Source organism: Vanessa atalanta, chromosome 11, assembly GCF_905147765.1.
Source record: "Vanessa atalanta chromosome 11, ilVanAtal1.2, whole genome shotgun sequence".
NCBI classification, from domain to species: domain Eukaryota; kingdom Metazoa; phylum Arthropoda; class Insecta; order Lepidoptera; family Nymphalidae; genus Vanessa; species Vanessa atalanta.
The window spans coordinates 3,141,069-3,161,058 of record NC_061881.1 but is presented as its reverse complement, the minus strand read 5'-3'; the positions used below and the strand labels follow the sequence as shown (position 1 = coordinate 3,161,058).

Here is a 19,990-nt window from a genome sequence, read left to right as displayed (position 1 = left end):
CATTCAAATTTGAAGGAATAAATTTTAAATAATTATTAAGTGTACAAATGATCCATCATGCGTTACTTTCTCCAAAACGAAGTTCATTAAACCTTCATTTTAAGAGGGCTTTTAAGTTTAATTTGGTTGTTTCAAAAATACTTGTATATTCAGCATAAATTATTTATCAAGGAGAAAAAAGTAATTTTAGCTTGTACAAAGTGACACCTTATCTTTAAATATTTTCGCGCTATATATTACAGAGCCGAGATGGCCCAGTGGTTAGAATGAGTGCATCTTAACCGATGATTAAGGGTTCAAACCCAGGCAAGCACCACTGAATTTTCATGTGCTTAATTGTGTTTATAATTCATCTCGTGCTCGGCGGTGAATGAAAACATCGTGAGGAAACCTGCATGTGTCTAATTTCAACGAAATTCTGCCACATGTGTATTCCACCAACCCGCATAGGAGCAGCGAGGTGGAAACCTCGCTGCTCCAATGCGGGTTGGTGTGGTATGCTCCATATCTTCTCCTCAAAGGTAGAGGAGGACTTAGCCCAGCAGTGGGAAATTTACAGGCTGTTAATGTATGTAATGTAAATATATTACAGAGAAGATTAAAAAAAGTAATTTACATAGAGTGTTTATTTATAAAATAAGGAAAATTAAGCCGAACTTATTGCGGTATAACTTTAGGATACACTTTTAGATAAAGTTCAACATAGTATACGATAAAATTAAACCAGTTTAATATACCGTACCAACTTCTAGATTTATCAACTAAAGAATTTTACAGATTTTACTTGACGCAGATAATAATCGCTTCGCATAATGTCCGTCTAGTACTGCTGTTATAAGAGGATTATTAAAGGATACATAATTTTTCTTATTTCAGGATTTCTTCTAGGCCATTTCTTGCAGTTTTTTTAATAGTAAAGGGCACTTGTCAACTTTGTTCCTGCTCTTATGAAGTCTCTGGGATTAGTCGTGAATCGTGATAGTGCAAAAAAACCTGATAAGCAGATAAAGGGGGAACGGGTCTGGCGTCTGTTGGGAGCAAATATTTATCATATAAATAATTTATTATTGAAAAAATATAAACTACCTTAAGGTTAGTATCATCATTATATCTCAAAATAAGATGGTTCATTTATTATACATATTGCGTGTTGAAATATATACCGTACAATAATCTCTGTTTTCACCGTAAAGATTTTTTTTTTGAATATTTATTTGATAAAACCACAATCCCAAAAAAGCGCTGACGACTAAAAATAAAACTGCTTTTGTGTTAAGAATAAGGCACGTTTGACATGTAAATGATTGATGGCCGTATATTCTATTCACGTATCGTTATGCAGACAATATTATGAGGTGAGAATTTGAATATCACACACCATTTAGTATTACCAACATTCAAATATAGTTATTTGAAATATTTCAAAAAAATCTTTAAAATAAAAAAAACAAAAGTACTTTTTTTGTAATGATAGTAATTCTTTTTATAACAGTCACGAAATTTCGGGTTAGAGTAAGTTGGTTCGGTATAAATGTATTAAGTCTTTCTTTCAAAGAATTCAAGAAAATAAGGAATTTGACTATACCTTGGTAAGCATTTAAGATCCGTTGATCTTGCACTGGACATTTCGTGAGTTTTACTGTATTGCATAGTTCATCCGTATTTGGGTACTGTATTATCATCTGCGCATTTAACTATTCTGAAGTTAACCACATGACTAAGAACATTATTATTTTTATTAATTTATTAAGTAAAAAAAAAAAAAACATATTTTAATTAAAAAGTGATTTCTTTTATAATGATAACATACTAATTTAAATTAATAGTGTAATAAATAGTAAAATAATTAATAGTTTCTGTAATTGTAAAAATGTTTAACTCTTGAATACTTTTTTTTACACTTTCTTAAAAGACACTTAAACAAAAAGGCAAGCAATTTATAATTTAAAACCATTTTACCAGTTATTTTTAATAGTAACTAGGTATTAAATGAAAACGCTACGAAATTGGAATTTGTTGAAAGACAATTTGAAGAGAAAATTGGCCTTTCTGAGTTATCTTTAATGACTAAAAATATATGAATGAATAACAATTCATCATAATCAAAAACAATAATTCGATTACTTAGATAGTATTTCCGATATATGGAATGCTATGTCTTTTATGAACACGTAAATTCAAAACCATTTGAGTATATATCTTGAACCGCTAGCGACGTGAGGTCACTGAAATTCAATGATTGCCTCCAGGGTACCCCATTATCTGTGAAACTTTAGGCATCCGATTTGAAATTATTAGCCCCGGGGCGATGCCCGCAATCGCCACTTCACGATCTTTGACTTCGCTTCGTGATTTGGTTATATTATCTGTAAAATCTACTTTTGAAATTGTGAGAATACTTGTAGTGCATATGTATTTTCCTAAAGACGACTATGCTTGTCAAGAAGTAATGTTCGTTTCTATGTAACTTCATATTTGAATACTTGTACAATGTACGTGTCTATCCATTTAAGTACGTACATATGCTTTAGTAGTTTTTTGTTTAGTTTATCTAACCTGTTTTATACTTTGTTATATTTAAGTAAATATATAATATACCTAAGTAGTTACGTTTTTTAGTTTACGAAGTACCAAAAGGCTTTTTAATGAAATTATTTGGTTTAAGAAATTAAAAGTTTTTTTTTTTTATGGTATTAGTAAATATGTTGGCTCTTCATACCGGATCACAATAGTACTGAGCATTGCTGTTTGGCGGTAGAGTATGTGTGAGTGGGTAGACCTACACAGACAGGCTTGCACAAAGCCCTATCGCCAATTATGACAAATTGAACCATAAATAAGAATAGTTTGTAGAGATGATATTAGATAAATCATTCTTTGTGCACAAACTAAGCTTTACATTTTGTTTTTAAATTAAAAGAACGCCTTGATGAATATGATATGTTGAAATACTTCAATAATACTTGATTTTCGAAATATTGCTTATGCCTAGTAATTTGATATTTCGGAGATGTATCTGCCAATTTAAAACATTCCAATTTCTGTAATACATCTTTTTCCTGACTGATTTAGATATACGGACTGTAAATAATATATATTAGGAACAAAATAAAACTGCAAAATCTTTAACGTAACCGAATGAAGTTGATGCAACAATCGATTAAGGATGAAAATGATCTTTAATAATTGGGAACTGAACAAAGAGATCAACCAAATGAATATGATAATCTAGTTCTATTATTCAAACCTTTTTGAGGACTATTGAGTTAACTTCATATTAATTTTATGCAATCAACACCTTCCATTCTAATTTATATTCAATTATTATTCACAGTATTAAGCAATTCAGAAACAAGCAAGTTTTTAACATTCAAAATGAATTTCATTTGTATGTGAATGGATTTATAGTCGATTTTTAGATAATAATAAACAATAAATTAAATAAATTTCTTTAAATTAATAAGCTAGTATTTATTAAACGAATATTTTATCTTCCAAATATTATTATTAATCCAATTAAATCTGTATAGAAAATAAATTATTGAAATATAAAAGATATTTATGTAGCCAACTTATATGAAATATATCATCTAAATATATTTGAAAAAAGTGTCTGGCTAGAATACTTTTTGTTTAGTTTTCTCGGCAAATGTTAATAGAACTTTGTTTGGTGATATATTATAAAATTACTAACCTCAGTATAGAGTAGCTTATATCTTCGATATAAAAATATATCTTCAGCGGATAATCTGTAACACAACCTTACAGCTGAATGTTCTTATTCTTTCTCCTACTTTATTGTCTGATGTGTTGTTTTATAAAACAATGTAATTAAGGGATATTTGTACGAACCTTACAGATTTTAATATAGTCAGAAATATATTTTTACAATGAAAAATTATGAAAATTAAAAAGTATGATTTATTTCTAACTTTATGTTTAATGGAATATTAATTATGATTGGCGGATGAAATCAATTAAACCAAGATAATCCTAATGAGGAGACACAGCTTAGCTGAATAATGAAATAAATTTCTTTTGACATGAAAAGATTATTCAGATTTAGAAAGAGATTCAGAATCTAACAGATTCTGAAACGCTAATCAAATTCAGATTAACTAGACAGCCTTTAATCTAAATGGTCATCGAGCTCGTGATGTCATTGACAACCAAGGAGCGTTCAGTATTTAGCTAGAAAATAACATGTTTGCTTATGATTTCTGAAAGAGGAGGTTTATCTTGAAACCAAAATTATTTCGTATTATTATACATATATTTACTTATATTATAACATAATATGAATAATTGCAAACCCACCCGAGCAATTCATCAATTAGACTGAAGAAAGACTTATTCAAAATAGGTAACTTATCAATGTTGTGATTGAAGATTGCTTTTTTATGGTAACATTTTTCCGGGTCTTTTCATTGGCGTTTTTATTTTGATTTTTGTAGCCTTTTGTAATAAGTGATTTATATTCACGCATAAGATTTTTTCATGTTATTGTTCCGTATTCAATTTTATTACATAATACATAATTCTCTATACTTAATACTTTACAATAGTATTTATTTTTACGGACTTCTGGTAAAATGTAATAATAAACAAAATAGGTATACATATTACAAGACGTATGGAATTAGTTTTTAAAATAATATTATATAATATTTGGAAGTCAGTCTGGGCAGCGAGACCTAGTTGCGAGACCAAGGTTGGTGGTGCATTGGCGATGTGTATTCCTTAGTATTCCTTGCTTCCTTATTTCCAATGTCTATGGGGGATGATGACATACCGATGAGAGAGCCGAGATGGCCTAGTGGTTAGAACGCGTGCGTCTTAACCGATGATTACGGGTTCAAACCCAGGCAGGCACCACTTAATTTTCATGTGCTTAATTTGTGTTTATAATTCATCTCGTGCTCGGCGGTGAAGTTAAAAATCGTGAGGAAAACTGCATGTGTTTAATTTCAACGAATATGCTCCAAACCTTCTCCTCAAAGGGAGAGGAGGCCTTAGTAAATTTAATGTAAAAATGTAATGTAATGATATATAATTATATTGATTGAAATCAACCAAAATCTGATTTTATTTTATTTAACGTTTTTACATTTATACAATTAGTATAGAATAAAATAACTGTTACAATATAATAATCCCCACATGCATAACAGCTCACTTGTTCTGTTTAAATATTCACTCTAAGACTTATTCTAAATTGTTCGAATACGGTTTCTAAAAGTATCATAAATTTTCATATAATATATTTTAAAGATTTAAATTTTTAAAGATAGTATCGAAATATCCGTAAAATATATTATGTCTCCGTAACACGTACTCACTTGACTCGACTTTATTCAAATTGATGGAGAAGATGTAATGGAGGACGCATCTGTTACCGGATTAATAGTCTCGACGTGATCCTTTAACGTGAAATATTCGAGTCTACACGAGCTTATGACTATGTTTTTATTTTGTTGTGAATTAGATTACGTGTTTCCCTGTTGTTCTTATGAAAATCCAAATTATCTTTTCTGTCTTTTAATGACATTTGAATTAAAAATAAAACAGGTATTACGTGCTCGGCCCGAGTTGTTCCAATGAATAATGCCAGGTGAAATTGAAACATCACCAGGAAGCCTTCATGAGTGGAATGCAATTCTGCTACATCGATACTAAGAAGCCTGGATTCAAGCATCATAGTGGGATGAGCTGAGGATGGGTGGCTAAATAAAAATATTAACACCATTTCTGTCAATTATTGGAACGATGTTTTTTTCGCGGCTTACAGTAGGAACTGCCAGTAATCGTCAAGTAAGAAAAATGTCTTATACTCATTATTAAAAAAATATATTTTTCACCCTTTCTCTTACTCTCTTTTTCTTCCTATTAAGGTTTTATATGAAATCATTAAAACTTAACTTTTGTTATTGTTTCAATTTACAAGAAATTGTTAATAAGAACATTGTCATTGTCAATAAATTAAAATCTCATTTAATTATTTTCAAACGTTGTTAATTTTTTTGTTTTCTAGTACCTTATAAATTATGTATTAGAATACATAATTTATAAGGTACTAGAAAATATTAAAATTAGGTTAGGATTTATTATTAACAGCCATACAAATGACGTAACTACAATCCAAGATTAATTCGAACTAAATCCAATCAGATGAACATAGTAAAGTGAAGTTAACAGATATTGCTATGCACATAAGATGTTGCGACGTAATATATTAGTAAATGTCAATAATAGAGTACGTAATAGTATAACCTAGCAATATTGTATTTTAAATATAGAATATTGAACTTTCTAGAATATAATTTTCTGCATTACACACTAAATCGGTCAAAAAGAAAATTGATGATTTGTACAAGAAGCCTTTCGATAAAGGATATGATATTGATAAAACAGTAAGAAGGTGTACAGGCTGAAATTTTAAAGAATAAATGTAATTAATTGTCACTTCTAGTAGGAAATAGCTAAATCGTATATACCCAGGTGTCTCTAAGTACAGACTTATGAACCAAATGATAAAATCGATGCAATTATAATCGATGAATGAAGTTGGTATAAGTACCGACGTATATTGGCACTTAACCGTTGTGATAATTGGTTATAACTAGTATTTACATCCATCTGAATACCTGAATAATTTACTCTTTCGTTTGGGTATTTCAAAGTAATTAGTGCGTGTCGCCGATGTTGATACGATTACAGGAGCTTACGAGGTAAATGTAGTTATAGGTGGGATACAGCCTATCATCAAATTTCAGTTGACACTAAATTGTAATTTCATGTCGTGATTCAGAAATCTATATTATATTACGATTGTACATTATTTGAACTGACCTACATTTCTCAAATCATATGTATATACCACTAATCATCAATATAACAAGTACAATATTTATAATACCCAACATAATTTTAAACTATTTTTCTTACAATAATTTTATAAATTAACAAACTAATTACTTAAAGTAAAAAACACACAAGTTCTTCGAATTTTTATGATATTAAATTTTACCGTCGAATTTACGTTAATTCACTTAATCTATTTATCTCTATAATAGCGAGTGAAAAATAAATGTAACTACGAGTTTGGTAATTAAGATTTTATAATACTAAGAAAATATACGCATTATATAAGAAAATAAGTCAACATTTCAAATCATCACCGAGTGGAATGATGGCAAGAATGTTAAGCAATACAAAATAACAATATAAAAGACATCGTCGCTTAATAAATGGAGAGAAATAAATGCACGATCAAAGCAATCCTAATTGATTTATTACTATACTATTTTTCATAGTAAGCTTTACTAAGGGTCGCTTAACAATTGATACTGCAATGGCACTACTTAGATATAATTAAACACGATGCATAGATGCTATTGACGTATTCTGTGACTTATCTAAAGCGTTTGAATGGATGAAGCCCAAAAAGTTTTGGACCAACACAAATTATACTGTTATCGGTAATCAACTCTTGTTATGATATAGGTTGGCGGACGAGCAAGTGGGCCACCTGGTGATGTAAGTCACCTTCGAACAAATATCAAACTTTTCTTTCATCGCCAATGCACCACCAACCTTAGAAACTAAGATGTTATGTCCCTTGTGCCTGTAGTTACACTGGCTCACTCAACCTTCAAACTGGAACACAATTACAATACTGAGTACTTCAGTTTGGCGGTAGAATATCTGATGAGTTGTTCGTACCTACCCAGACGGGCTTGCACAAAGCCCAGCTCAATTTCAAGCCGAGATCAATTTACTCAATATATAATAAATTGATCTATCTAAATAAATATTATAGTAAATTGATCTCTTGATCTCATTTCTTCATACTTCATACTATATTCAACAGGTGTATATTATAAAGTGTTCTTAACACTTATTAGGAATGGATGTTCCACAAAGATACATTTAGGGTCCTTTTGAATTTTATTTATGGATAAATGATTTTCCTTTTTATGTTTAACAATATAATAAATGTAATATTGTATTATTTGCTGACGATGCTTCATTACTCTTTAAAATTAAGAAAACAAGCTGATATAAAAATGTTTATATTGGATGATTACTGATACAAAATTGCTTAACAAAAATAGTTTAGTTCCAAATTCCAAAAAGAAAAAACGATCTATTTGCCTTACCTACCTAATGTTAGAAAGCAAAGCCTAAATCTAACTTTCACAATGGTGACCTAAATTAAATTGATAATACGTTATTTTTAGGACTCACTTTACATTCAACACTTTAATGCCTTTCCGACAATTCCACAGCACGCGGTTAGAAAACGAAATGATATTGATACTTTTCAATTAGTATACTTTGATTATTTTCATAGTAATATAACTTACGACATTTTACTTTGGGGGGGTAAATTTTGCAAATGACGTGTCCGATATCACAGTATGTTAACAACAATAATAATATGAAAGAAACAAACAAACGAAGTGAACAAACATTATAATTGACAATATTTGTTGACACGAGAAGTAAAGCAAACTTATAACAGTCGACGTCGCAAAGTTAATATATCCTTACTGCGACACGGTATTCGTTTCTATAGATTCCACAGTTATTTTGAACTTGTCTCATTTATAAATTGAAATCTCATCTCATAAAAAAACATTGATACAATATTATACATCCGTGGTCGAGTAGTGTGTACACCAGTTTTCATGGGTACGCCACTCCGAGGTCCCGAGTTCGATTCCCGGCCGAGTCGATTCAGAAAAAGTTCATTAGTTTTGTATGTTGTCTTGGGTCTGGGTGTTTGTGGTACCGTCGTTACTTCTGATTTCCATAACACAAGTGCTTTAGCTACTTACATTGGGATCAGAGTAATGAATGTATGTGATGTTGTCCAATATTTAATATTTATACTAACGATAAAAATCGTGGAGTTAGTACTTATTGATAATCAGTAAGAATTAAATTAAATTGAATTTGATTGATTCTGTAATTAAAATATTGACAAAGTTTATTGTCGATTCGTCTCGGTAGAATTTACTTGACGATTAAAAAGTACTTTTATGAGCTTACTCGTATAAATAATAATGTTTTGATTTGATTTGATTCGAATATACAAAATTTAATAAAATATTATTTCTACAGTATTAAAAAATAAGTACAACTCTTTTAATATTAAATTGATCTTGATATCGTCCGCAGTTAACTTAGTGGAGTATTTACTTAGGACTAGTTCGTGATGAAAAGATAACAGGATGATTCTCTTCGCACTCCGAGCGTTTATCCTTGACATTAGAAATAAGCTTTTGTGACATAATAACACTGCGTAAAAGGTCATAAGGCTACATTTAAATAAAGAGACATTCAAGTAATTTCAAATTTATTCCAATGATTTTATTATATAAATAAAAAACGTATATCATCATTCAACATCTTTCTATCTTTTTTTTGTATTAAAATGCTTCTTGAAATCGATTAAAATTCACAATTTTGCCAACACTAGCAAAACTCGACGTTGGCGTTCTTAAGGATTTAATTATGTATAACCAACCTTACGCATAACCAACTACCGATTGACGTAGCAATCGTTTGAATGAAGAAGTTGATTTGCTACAATGCTAACTAGAGCAGGTTACAACAATTTGAATAGTATAAAACCTTCTCCATATAAAATATAAATTTTCATTATAGTGTACCATAAAAATATCATGAACTAAAACACTAAAAATTATTAATAATAAAGCACTAAACCGGGTTAGTGTAGATCATAAACTGAAAGAAAACTTCCATATGAGAGTATTAATAATTCCTAAAGTATCTTTTAACAAGTCTCTTTAAGTTAGAACTACATCGGGTACAACTTTTAATCGCCGCTTAAACCTTCGAACAACTTGTTAACGATACTAGATTAGCTCTTTTCTACTTTAAATTTAATATGAAGTATTATAGACCTAAACACTGCAAAAACATCACGTGATATTTTAAATATAACAATACATTTTGCAAGTAATTTAAATTAATATTTTTTTTACATTTTAATTCATTCATAGAGTTCAGACTTTTCCTTAAAAAAAATTAAGTTTAATAAATACCTATTAATAATTTGCAGCTTAAATAATCTTATTAAAACATAAAACACGATATAAGTTAATTTATAGAGAAACATAGATAAGTTCATAGAATTGAAATATATTCTTATTTTCGATATATGTAGCAATATGCCGGTATACCAATTTTTGTTAAAGAATGACTATTGAAGGGACAGAGTCAGGGGTTGCTATCACTAAATATGTTCACAAGACTTGTATTCCTGTACGCTTCATACGAGGCCAAACTCTATTATGCAAATATGAACGTGGAACAGTACAATGTCCTATTGATGAGCAAATTTGCATGCAAATAAATTCATTTGTCTCGTAAATTGCGAACATTTGCAATAAAAAGCCGATAATGGATAATCCGTGGACATTATTATACCATGCACTATTAATGTGTTAAAATCATGTTAAAATTATTTTTAATTCCGCTAATTGTAAAGTATATAATTTTTTAAATCTTATTTCAGCTGTCGAAGAAATGTAATTTTATATTAAAATCTATATTATGTTAAATATACATATGTACAATAATAGTAAAAACTTATTGATCTTATTATGACTTATGATTATGATGATATATATTGCCACATTGATCTATTCAAGCGAGTTACTAAAATAAAAACAGCATTATAAAGAATTTAAACTGGGCATACCTTTTCCAATAAAAGAACTACAAATATAAAATAAGCTATGTAAAAAGGTTATCAAATTCAATCAAAGAAAGTTATCAAAAAAAACAATCCCGTAGATCAGAGAGGGAAAAAAATCTCCAAATCTACTCATTGACGATGATAGGAAGGAGATGTCTTCGGAGCGATTAAAAAATGAGTTTTTGAGATCTCTGAATAATTAAAAAAGGATTAACTAGCATGATAAGTTTGATTCCTAATCGTTAATATAATCTTGAAACTTACAGTTAAAATTACTTATCATTTTAAACATGAAAAATATTCTAATTCATGGAACTACAGGTTATCTTACAAAAGATTTTGAAAGACGGATGGTAGGAATACTTAAAAATACATTAATAACCCGTTTGTTTGAGACTTGAAATGTTATCAGACCCAGAAATATATTTGGAAAAAGAGGTTAGCTTTCCTACAGCTTTTTTGATCAAGTAACAATTGCTGTCAGTTTTGTAAGTAGGTAATGTAGCCGCGTTTTTAGGGAACGACAAATTACTTATTTAGGGGGGGGGCATATGAGCTAACATCTATAAATGGTAGTGACTACTAGTAATTGATTCCCTTAGCCATGCACACTGTCATTTTTAAAAATGTAAATTGCTCCTTATCTTCAATGAACTACAAACTATCTGAGATATATCATCCTTCTTGATATCAGCACATATAAAACACTTGCCTATTTCGCAAAACTATTTCCAAATATCGTCTCCATAGCTTATTAGAAAAGATTGAGCCCTAACACCGTCGTTGAATTGGATAACGATCCAATCTATAATAATACCGGTTCAATGCTACTGCAGGTGCCAAATATTATGATTAGAAGCTACTGAAAAGACAATTATGTAAGTGCTCTTATATTAAAATGCAATGGAGAAATTTTGGCACTGCAATATACACTTCCTGGCGGTTAGCCAAAGAAAGTAGATACGCCAATTTTATAACCACAAAAATAATGATTTTTGAATATCTTTTGTTTTGCTAAAGGAAAAATTGGAAGTAATGGCGAAAGTTAACGTAAGTTTAGCTGTTATAGCTGTTATGAGCGACTCGAATGTATTGAACATACTTGCAATATGCTTTAATATTGTTAAGGAAAATGTTTGAAGTTTCACGTTCAACTTAATTTTATAGCAGTTTGTCGTGCACATTGGATGCCGATGTACATTTTTGTTTGATATCGATGTTTATCTGATTTGTCTGTGTGTACATTTGTTGAAAAGGAGATATTTATGATTTTAATACGATGATTCTTATGAGTTTATATATTATTGTTGACTCTATTCTTTACACGTTTGCATCACATCTCATAACTTTTGAATTCAATAAGATATAATTGTATACTGATACTTTAAGGTACCAGTTTTGACTGGGTACGCGATAAATTTAGATATATTGTTAAAGAAAAAGGTGCTAAGATATGGTGTTTCAAAAAAAATTGCCTATGTAGGTCAGCGTTCACCTAACAATGAAAAGTTTGATCCAAATCCCACGTGCTATTATAAAGTTTTATCCACACAATATCCAAAATTAGGCTTCCTTGGTTCATTTGCATTTCTCGCGAGTTTTTCTGGACTAGACTAAATAGATTGATATAACATTTTTCCTTCAGACATTAAAACGTTATAAGCTTTACTATTTAAAAAAACCCGAATGCTGAGATATTAAGCTCAATTTATATTGCTAAACACATAAAATTTTACTGTCTTGTAGCAAGTTTTAGTACATTAAAGCTTTAAGGTGTGAAGCGTATAACAGAGATAGCAGTTTCACGCGCATAATGTCTGCAATTTGGATTCGCGAACACCTAAAAGGCATTTCGCTTAATATTCTTTTATCGCCTCTTGGAATACACCTGATTTTTCCTGTATCATGTTATACTTCAAACAAATGTGGAAGTATTGAGAATATATCGAAGAAGAGTGTTGCAGTCGTTATTGACACTTTGATTAACAGCTTTTCAACGTTTTGGCGTTTCGTTAAAACGATCCATTATGAATAAATTAATAGATTTATTTTCATTTGTATATGTTTAAATATTTTTCACAATTCCAAGAATATATGCATCAGTCGAAAATAAAATAAATAGCTACGCAAATTTAAGGTGACTGAAAACAACAGCAAACAGTATACGGAAGCAACTAAGAAGTATCTTTTATTTAAATATTGTAATAATCTTTTCGAGAACAATATTGAAGTAAAAATTGAGTTATAAAATAGGACTTCATATATTTCAATGTTTTATTATAATTAATATCATTGATTAGCGCTCAAACAGAACAGAAAACCAAAGAAGGGAATAACAATTCGCAAATTAAGCAAAATATTTGAGACCACTTTGGTGAAGCGACTGTGCAAAACAGTTTTCCGATAAAGTGCTCATTGTGAAAGTACACATCTTGCGATTTCATCTTTAGTATTTCGCTGCAAAAGCCGCATTGCCACTGAACTTTTAACTTGACAATGTTAATTCAACTTTGTCACTTTAAAAAAAGTCTCTCAACTTTTATCTGGTACTTCATTCAGTTCTTTTATATTTTAAACAAGAATTTGAACCGTCATTTTCTTCTACCGGTTGTTTATTTCAGATAATACCTAGTAAGAATTTTATTTATTATTTAAATATATATTGCTAGTATTTTTAGCTTAAACTTTAATAAGCTATCTTCGATCTTCGATCTTCGATCTTTTCTTCTAGTAATATAATAGATAATGCTTATAAAAATATATTTACACTTTAAAACATTGAGCTAGATCATTTATCTACTCATCCTCTTCAATAAATAAATTTCAATATAAAATAGGATACTTTTAAAAAAAGGTTTTAGTCTTTTTATTTCAACAAATATTAATTCAAAACTGAATAAGATTTCCTTGATAGTTATTGTGTATTATTTATGTATATCCAAGTATCCACCACAACTTTACACGATAAAATAACGATTTGTCTAAGTCAAAAAATAAAATAAAATTTTCTAATATAATATAGTAGCAAATGATTCGTAATAAAGACTAAATGGTACAAAATATTGCTACCACGGCTCAGTAGCAGTTAATCAAGCAGTAAAGCTCTGGAGTGGAAATAAAACGAGTAACCGCATTGAATTGTTGTAACATTGCACACAATTAGATTTTATCTACAAATGCCTTTGTGCTAATCACACTAATCAATGTGATGGATTGTAATTAAATGGGAATATTTTAACAAAGACAATACTAAAAGTTTTCCTTTTTTATATAGATAAAAAAGGTTAAACGTTAAAATTTATATTGCAAATGGTTTTATTTACAAGTATGTTTTGAAAATTTTATAAGATGAATATAGATTAGTGAACAGAACGTAAGTATGTTGTAATGTACACAATTTATGTTTATAATTTTATTGATCTCGTGCGCGGCGATGAAGAAAAGACTTCGAGAGGAAGTCTCAATGTGTTGGAGTTCTGCCATATAAATCGGACCCTCACTGGATGAGAGTGACAGAACAAGCTTTAAAACCTACTCAGTGTGAGGACGCCTTTAGTAGTATTGAGCGAATAATTACAAAATTGTTTTATTCTGTAGTTAAATCACCCGTGACTTTGTCGCAGCACTCAATAACTAAAAGTATATACACGCGACTGATGCAAGGCGTTTTAGTATCCTGTGTTAGATTTGACCTCGCATTGTCTCTTCGCACTAGTAATAAGTGCGAGGAGAAGAGACCATATTTCATATATTGAGAATAGCTTCGCCGAGCACGGCTACAGTTGAGGGCGGTTCATATTAAAGCGATTCCATAGCTTCTCTGATCTTTGACCACAGTACAAGCCGGTTAACCCACCTTAGTCCCAAGAACCCCGGGTACTTTAATGAAATTTCCCCCTGCGTAAAAAAGGTACCGGTGACTGAAGAAAAGCATTTCATTTTCATCGCGCCTACACAATTCCGTACAAATTCTAATGTTCATTAAAACATGTCACGTATCATACCTAAGATCTCAAGAAGCCAACTGTGTAAGCGATCATGCCCGAGCCGCACGGCTGAACAAGTGGAATAATCTAAGATATAATCCAATACACCGAAGCATAATGTATGAACACAATGAAGTAGATTTATTTCTTTATTTACTTGGGAAAGAAACAATTATTAACGAAAGAAAAACACTTTTTTACCTTAAGTAAAAAAGTGTTTATGTAGGTAGATATAATTTTTTCTTTCCCAAGTAAATATAGAAATAAATCTACTATATATCAGAAAATAAGATGTTAAAAACATAAATCAATAAAGTTACACGTTATTTTCCTCATAGAATTAAAATAAAAGACAGATTAAATATAAAATACTTCAAACATAGAATATAAAACTAGAAAAACATACTTTATTCTAACGTACAAACAAATAAGCCGACGTTTACAAGCACAGTGTTTTATTGTATCAAACAAAACTCAGCTACGTAGATGGCATACTCTATAAGAAGTAAAGTTTTCCTCAAATTACTACAGTCTTGCGGCTATTAATAAACTCTTGGCGTGCAATAAAAGCGGCTTATACGATATATTATGTGCAGTTGAACCATTAGAACACGCAGCGCAAACATCTCGGGAAAACTATGGCTGCCTCGGCTAACATAAACTTTAAGAAGGAAGGAATGATTATTATTAGTACGATCGCAATATAACTTGACTTACTGGTCTTGCTCATGGTTAGTAAACACAGGATCTTCGTCGCTGCTATACACTCAAATGTATTTAACGACACATTGCCATTATCATTATTTTCTGTATCTATCTGTGGCTTCCGAGCGATCGTGGGTAGGCGGGCGAGGAGAATCAAAACCACGTGTTTGAAGGTTTTACAATATAACAGTAATACAATCAGCACTTTCTGTATTATAATAAAGTAACGCCGCTCCAACAGGCACGTCTTGCTTACACGATATGCAAATGCATTACACAAAAGAGCCTGAAGTTGCGTCAGAGTGAAGAAACGTCCAACCGCACTATATCCGATGTTACTGTCAAAAATGTCATTATTACTTTTTTTCGTTTCTTGACACTCTCAAAATACAGTGGCCCGTCATATTTTTATACATATTTTTCAGTAACAAATAAAACTTATACATAATTTTTTAAAGTATATTATAAATAAGCATTATAAATAGTTAGGACCTAAGTCCTAACTATTATATGATTACATGATAATATTTCATTGTCATTAAATTTAAAGTACTGACTGAAATATTATCATATATAAATTTGTCGATGATGTAATTTTCTCAAATCCTCTATTATTAACTTTCCTTACGATATCAATTAGCATCGCGTCTTCAGAAATTAAACCCATTAACCTTTGTATTTATCTAAGTAAACGTTTATACGTCTTCTATACATACTATACCTTACAACAGCCTGAATGTCACAGTGCTGGGCTAAGGCCTACTCTCGCTTTGAGGAGGATTGGACCTAATTCCAACATACTGCTCCAATGGGGTCGGTAGACACATGTAGCAGAATAACATTGAATTAAGACACATGCAGGTTTCCTCAAGATGTTTTACCTCACCGCTGATCACGAGATGAATAATAGACACAAATTAATTTAATGAAATTCAGTGATGCTTGACTGGGTTTGAACTCACAATAATCGGTTAAGATGCACTTGTTCTATCCACTGGGTCATCTCAGCTCTGACTCGCGCTATTTTAGTAATATACTAATATAGGCAAATAATTATTGTCACCAACAAAAACACAACAGACAAACTAACTAACTAACAACTAACTAAAGTGTTTATAATGTAATGTTAAAACATATTATTACTATGTCGTAAACAAGCGCATTCGCAACAGTGATAAACTGCGTAGAAGTGCACTCTCATGGAAGATTATCATTATCCAATCAGACATGTGGTGGCAATCTGTCATGACCATAAAAGTGCAAGGCTATTTAATGGCTATACTTCAAAGCACGGAACTATAGATTTTTACCAAATTTCGAACTCCAAGCGGCTACTGAGAATATCATAGATAGACAAATATCCTTGTCTGTAGCTTTTTTTTCATTATCACATATTCCTGTTATATTGTTGTTGTTGTTATTTGTTTGTTATTACATGAAAATATTCGAAAGTGAAAATACTAAATTCTCTAGCAAGACAAAACTGATTCGACAACACTCTTGGTCAGACGAAGCATATTGTTACTTAAAGTAGATGATAGGTATCTACAGATAGCGAAACAATTGAGACATATACAATTCTCGTCTAGATTCAAATCAAAGTTAAGATGTTGATTTTCACCTTTACCCTGACGTAGACAATGTATACCAGCAAACAGCAACCAGAAACCTCGTAGTTTCCATTATAATACGAACAACTTGCGCAACTGCCAAGACCGAGATGAGTTGTTGTTACAATGGAAGTTAGTCGATGCATTTCTTAAAACTTCGTACGAGTATGTTTGAGTTGTACCAAATAATAGTGGCGTTATATTATGCGCTGTCTGCTAAGTGCCAATAGCCCAGTGGTTAGAACGCATGCATCTAAACCGATGATTTCGGGTTCAAACCCAGGTAGGCACCACTGAATTTTCATGTGCTTAATTTGTGTTTATAATTCATCTCGCGCTCGGCGGTGAAGGAAAACATCGTGAGGAAACCTGCATGTCTCTAATTTAAAAATACTTAAGGCGAAATAATACTTATAAACATAATATTAATATATAAGTTGACTCAGAGATTTTAATAAAATACGGATTCAAATTTTAAGGAGTTGAAATTGTTAAGAATTGTCAGGGCTATCAAAAATCAGTACCGCTATAAAGTAAACTCCCAAATGCGGAGTTAATTAAAAATCGAATACGTTTGTCCATAGCGCTATCGACAATTTAGCTCGTTCGGAGTCTCATGAGACACGTACTCGAATTCAATTTATATAGCTGTAGTATCAGTTTTATCTCATTTATATTCATAAATCGTCCCGGGAATGCACTGCCCGAAGAGATGCACTTTACTGAATATTCTTATTTCCTACAAAAGATCACGTTCCGTTTTCAATCCTTGCATCCAGTACGTGTTGTGTATGAACTTGTAACATCTTAATAAGTTACTCTAATGGTTTAATTATTGTTTCAATTGAAATATTTCACAATTTACACTTTAAATATTTAAACGTATCAAATATTATATAATTATGACACTGCCGAGTTTTATTGATTATATTATAATTTTATATCACTTGAGAAATATGATAAAATAGGTACGATGTAATATATTTTAACGTACACAACTTTGACCTGTCGGGGTTTTCACAGCTAAACTACGTGATCAATTTAGTTCAAAGTAAGCTTGAACCCAAAGACTGCGTCATAGAGTAGTTTCGACGAGACAATGTCGGGAATAAGAGATTGTGAATACAAATTCTTGAAGCAGTTTTGTCACGATCTGAATTTCAAGCGACCAAGGATCGAATATCTATCCATAGGTTCCGTTAAGTTGTAAATAAAATGTAAGTAGATGTAAGTAGTTAAGTGGAGTGTCTATCGTAGGAAAGACAATATATCAATCAGGAACTGAGTGTCCATAACTTTCCAGAGTCATTAGCAAATCACATTTATATTATGAATATTTAAGGTTTATTTATCTTTATATTAATATACTCTAATGTGACTATTGATAATAAGAATTGTATAATGAATGTAGTATAGAAATTACTAACGTTTTTATACCAAATTGATGGAAAACAGAAAAAAAGCCACATATAACTGAATTCAGAGTAAAGTGCCGCAAAATCCCACGCATTTAGTCCAAACATTCACACATCGAGCATTTGGAATGCCGTTCGCTTCACGGAACATAAACCTTTTATGGAGACACACGGCGCATCCCATCGACAAAATCTGTCCGATCCACTGACACATGCGTAACTTTTAACCAATCGAATTTTATTTCACTATTTTACAAAAGCGATGCTAGAAAACGATTTTAGTTTTCAACCACATGGAGCTGTGATATCTGGTGGGTTAAATAGAAACTAATTTCAGAATTAATGTACCATGGGCTGTTTTTATATATGATAGGTGGCAAACGAGCAGAAGGCTCACCTGACGGAAAATGACTACCACCGTCCATGGACATCTGCAGCACCGGGGGGCTTGGAGGTGCGTTGCCGGCCTTTAAGGAAGGCCTTCGGCCTTAGACCTTTTGTTGAAAAATGTATTCATAATAATAATAATAATAAATATAGAGTCATAATTAATTACTTATGTAATAACGTCATTTTCGATTGGAATTTGGACATTTACAATCATATCATAACCTTAATTAGAATTAAAATCACCCATGAAATTAATGAATTTAAAATATACAATACTAGTTGTCACTCACAGGATCGCTCCTGTTTCAAGGGTTGAGTATCAGGTTTCGCCGTGACAGAACAACAGATAGATAGACAGACAGTTACTTTCGCATTTATAATTTTAGTATGTATAGTGTACCCTTGGATAACTGTTACGATAAACAACAAAGGTAGCATGTGTGTTTATAAATTAGAAAATTATGACGGACAGAATTTATAAGACGTTTATATCGCACAAAGTTTAGTTTTAAGTTTTACCTTCCGCAGCTTAAAAAGGATTTACAGGGAAGGGCTTATTGATATTAAATTGCGAAGTAATACTGTAGACACTTAGCTGATTTATTTAATATGATAAATAGATTCATATCTAATACATTATTTATACAATGTTATAAATATATGTCGCAGCGCGTAACTGACATACCAAGATGTTACCGATTTGACGCCCTCATCGTTGACATGGACTGCGGCGACACGTCTCACGGGTTCGATCCTCCCTGGGAACTCCAGGCGGAGGTGCTTGCAGAGGTGTAACGGTTCCAGGGGGAGGCAAGATATAGCGACGACTATCAAGGTGAGCAGGAGGAGGATGCCGCTGCAGACAGGGAATGAGGAAAAAGCGCTACGCGCATCTTGTCCTCTCGCCTCAATAGCAACCGCAGCGACTAGAGAGATTCTCAGTACCCCGGAATATAACCTAGAAATTTGAAACTCGCATAAGCGGGCCAACCAACAGTACATCACGGTAGCATGTGTAAACGATCCCGTGGCGCCCGCCGAAGAAACGGCGAGGGTACCGCTGGTTTTTTAATAGATATTCAGGTGTACCGGGGCGCACTCGGCGTCCTAGGTATCAGGCCTCACCCATTTTCGCGTGGGGGAAAGGCGTAACGC

General features: G+C 31.5%; 1 protein-coding gene across 1 annotated transcript in view; it reads left to right on the top strand.

Moving 5' to 3' along the window:
- Positions 1-19,630, top strand: part of LOC125067503 — a 52,063-nt gene extending 32,433 nt beyond the window's left edge. The window contains exon 3 of the mRNA XM_047676162.1: positions 19,505-19,630. Coding sequence (XP_047532118.1) covers positions 19,505-19,630 — 126 coding nt within the window. The remainder of the gene's footprint in view (positions 1-19,504) is intronic.
- Positions 19,631-19,990: the final 360 nt, after the last annotated feature.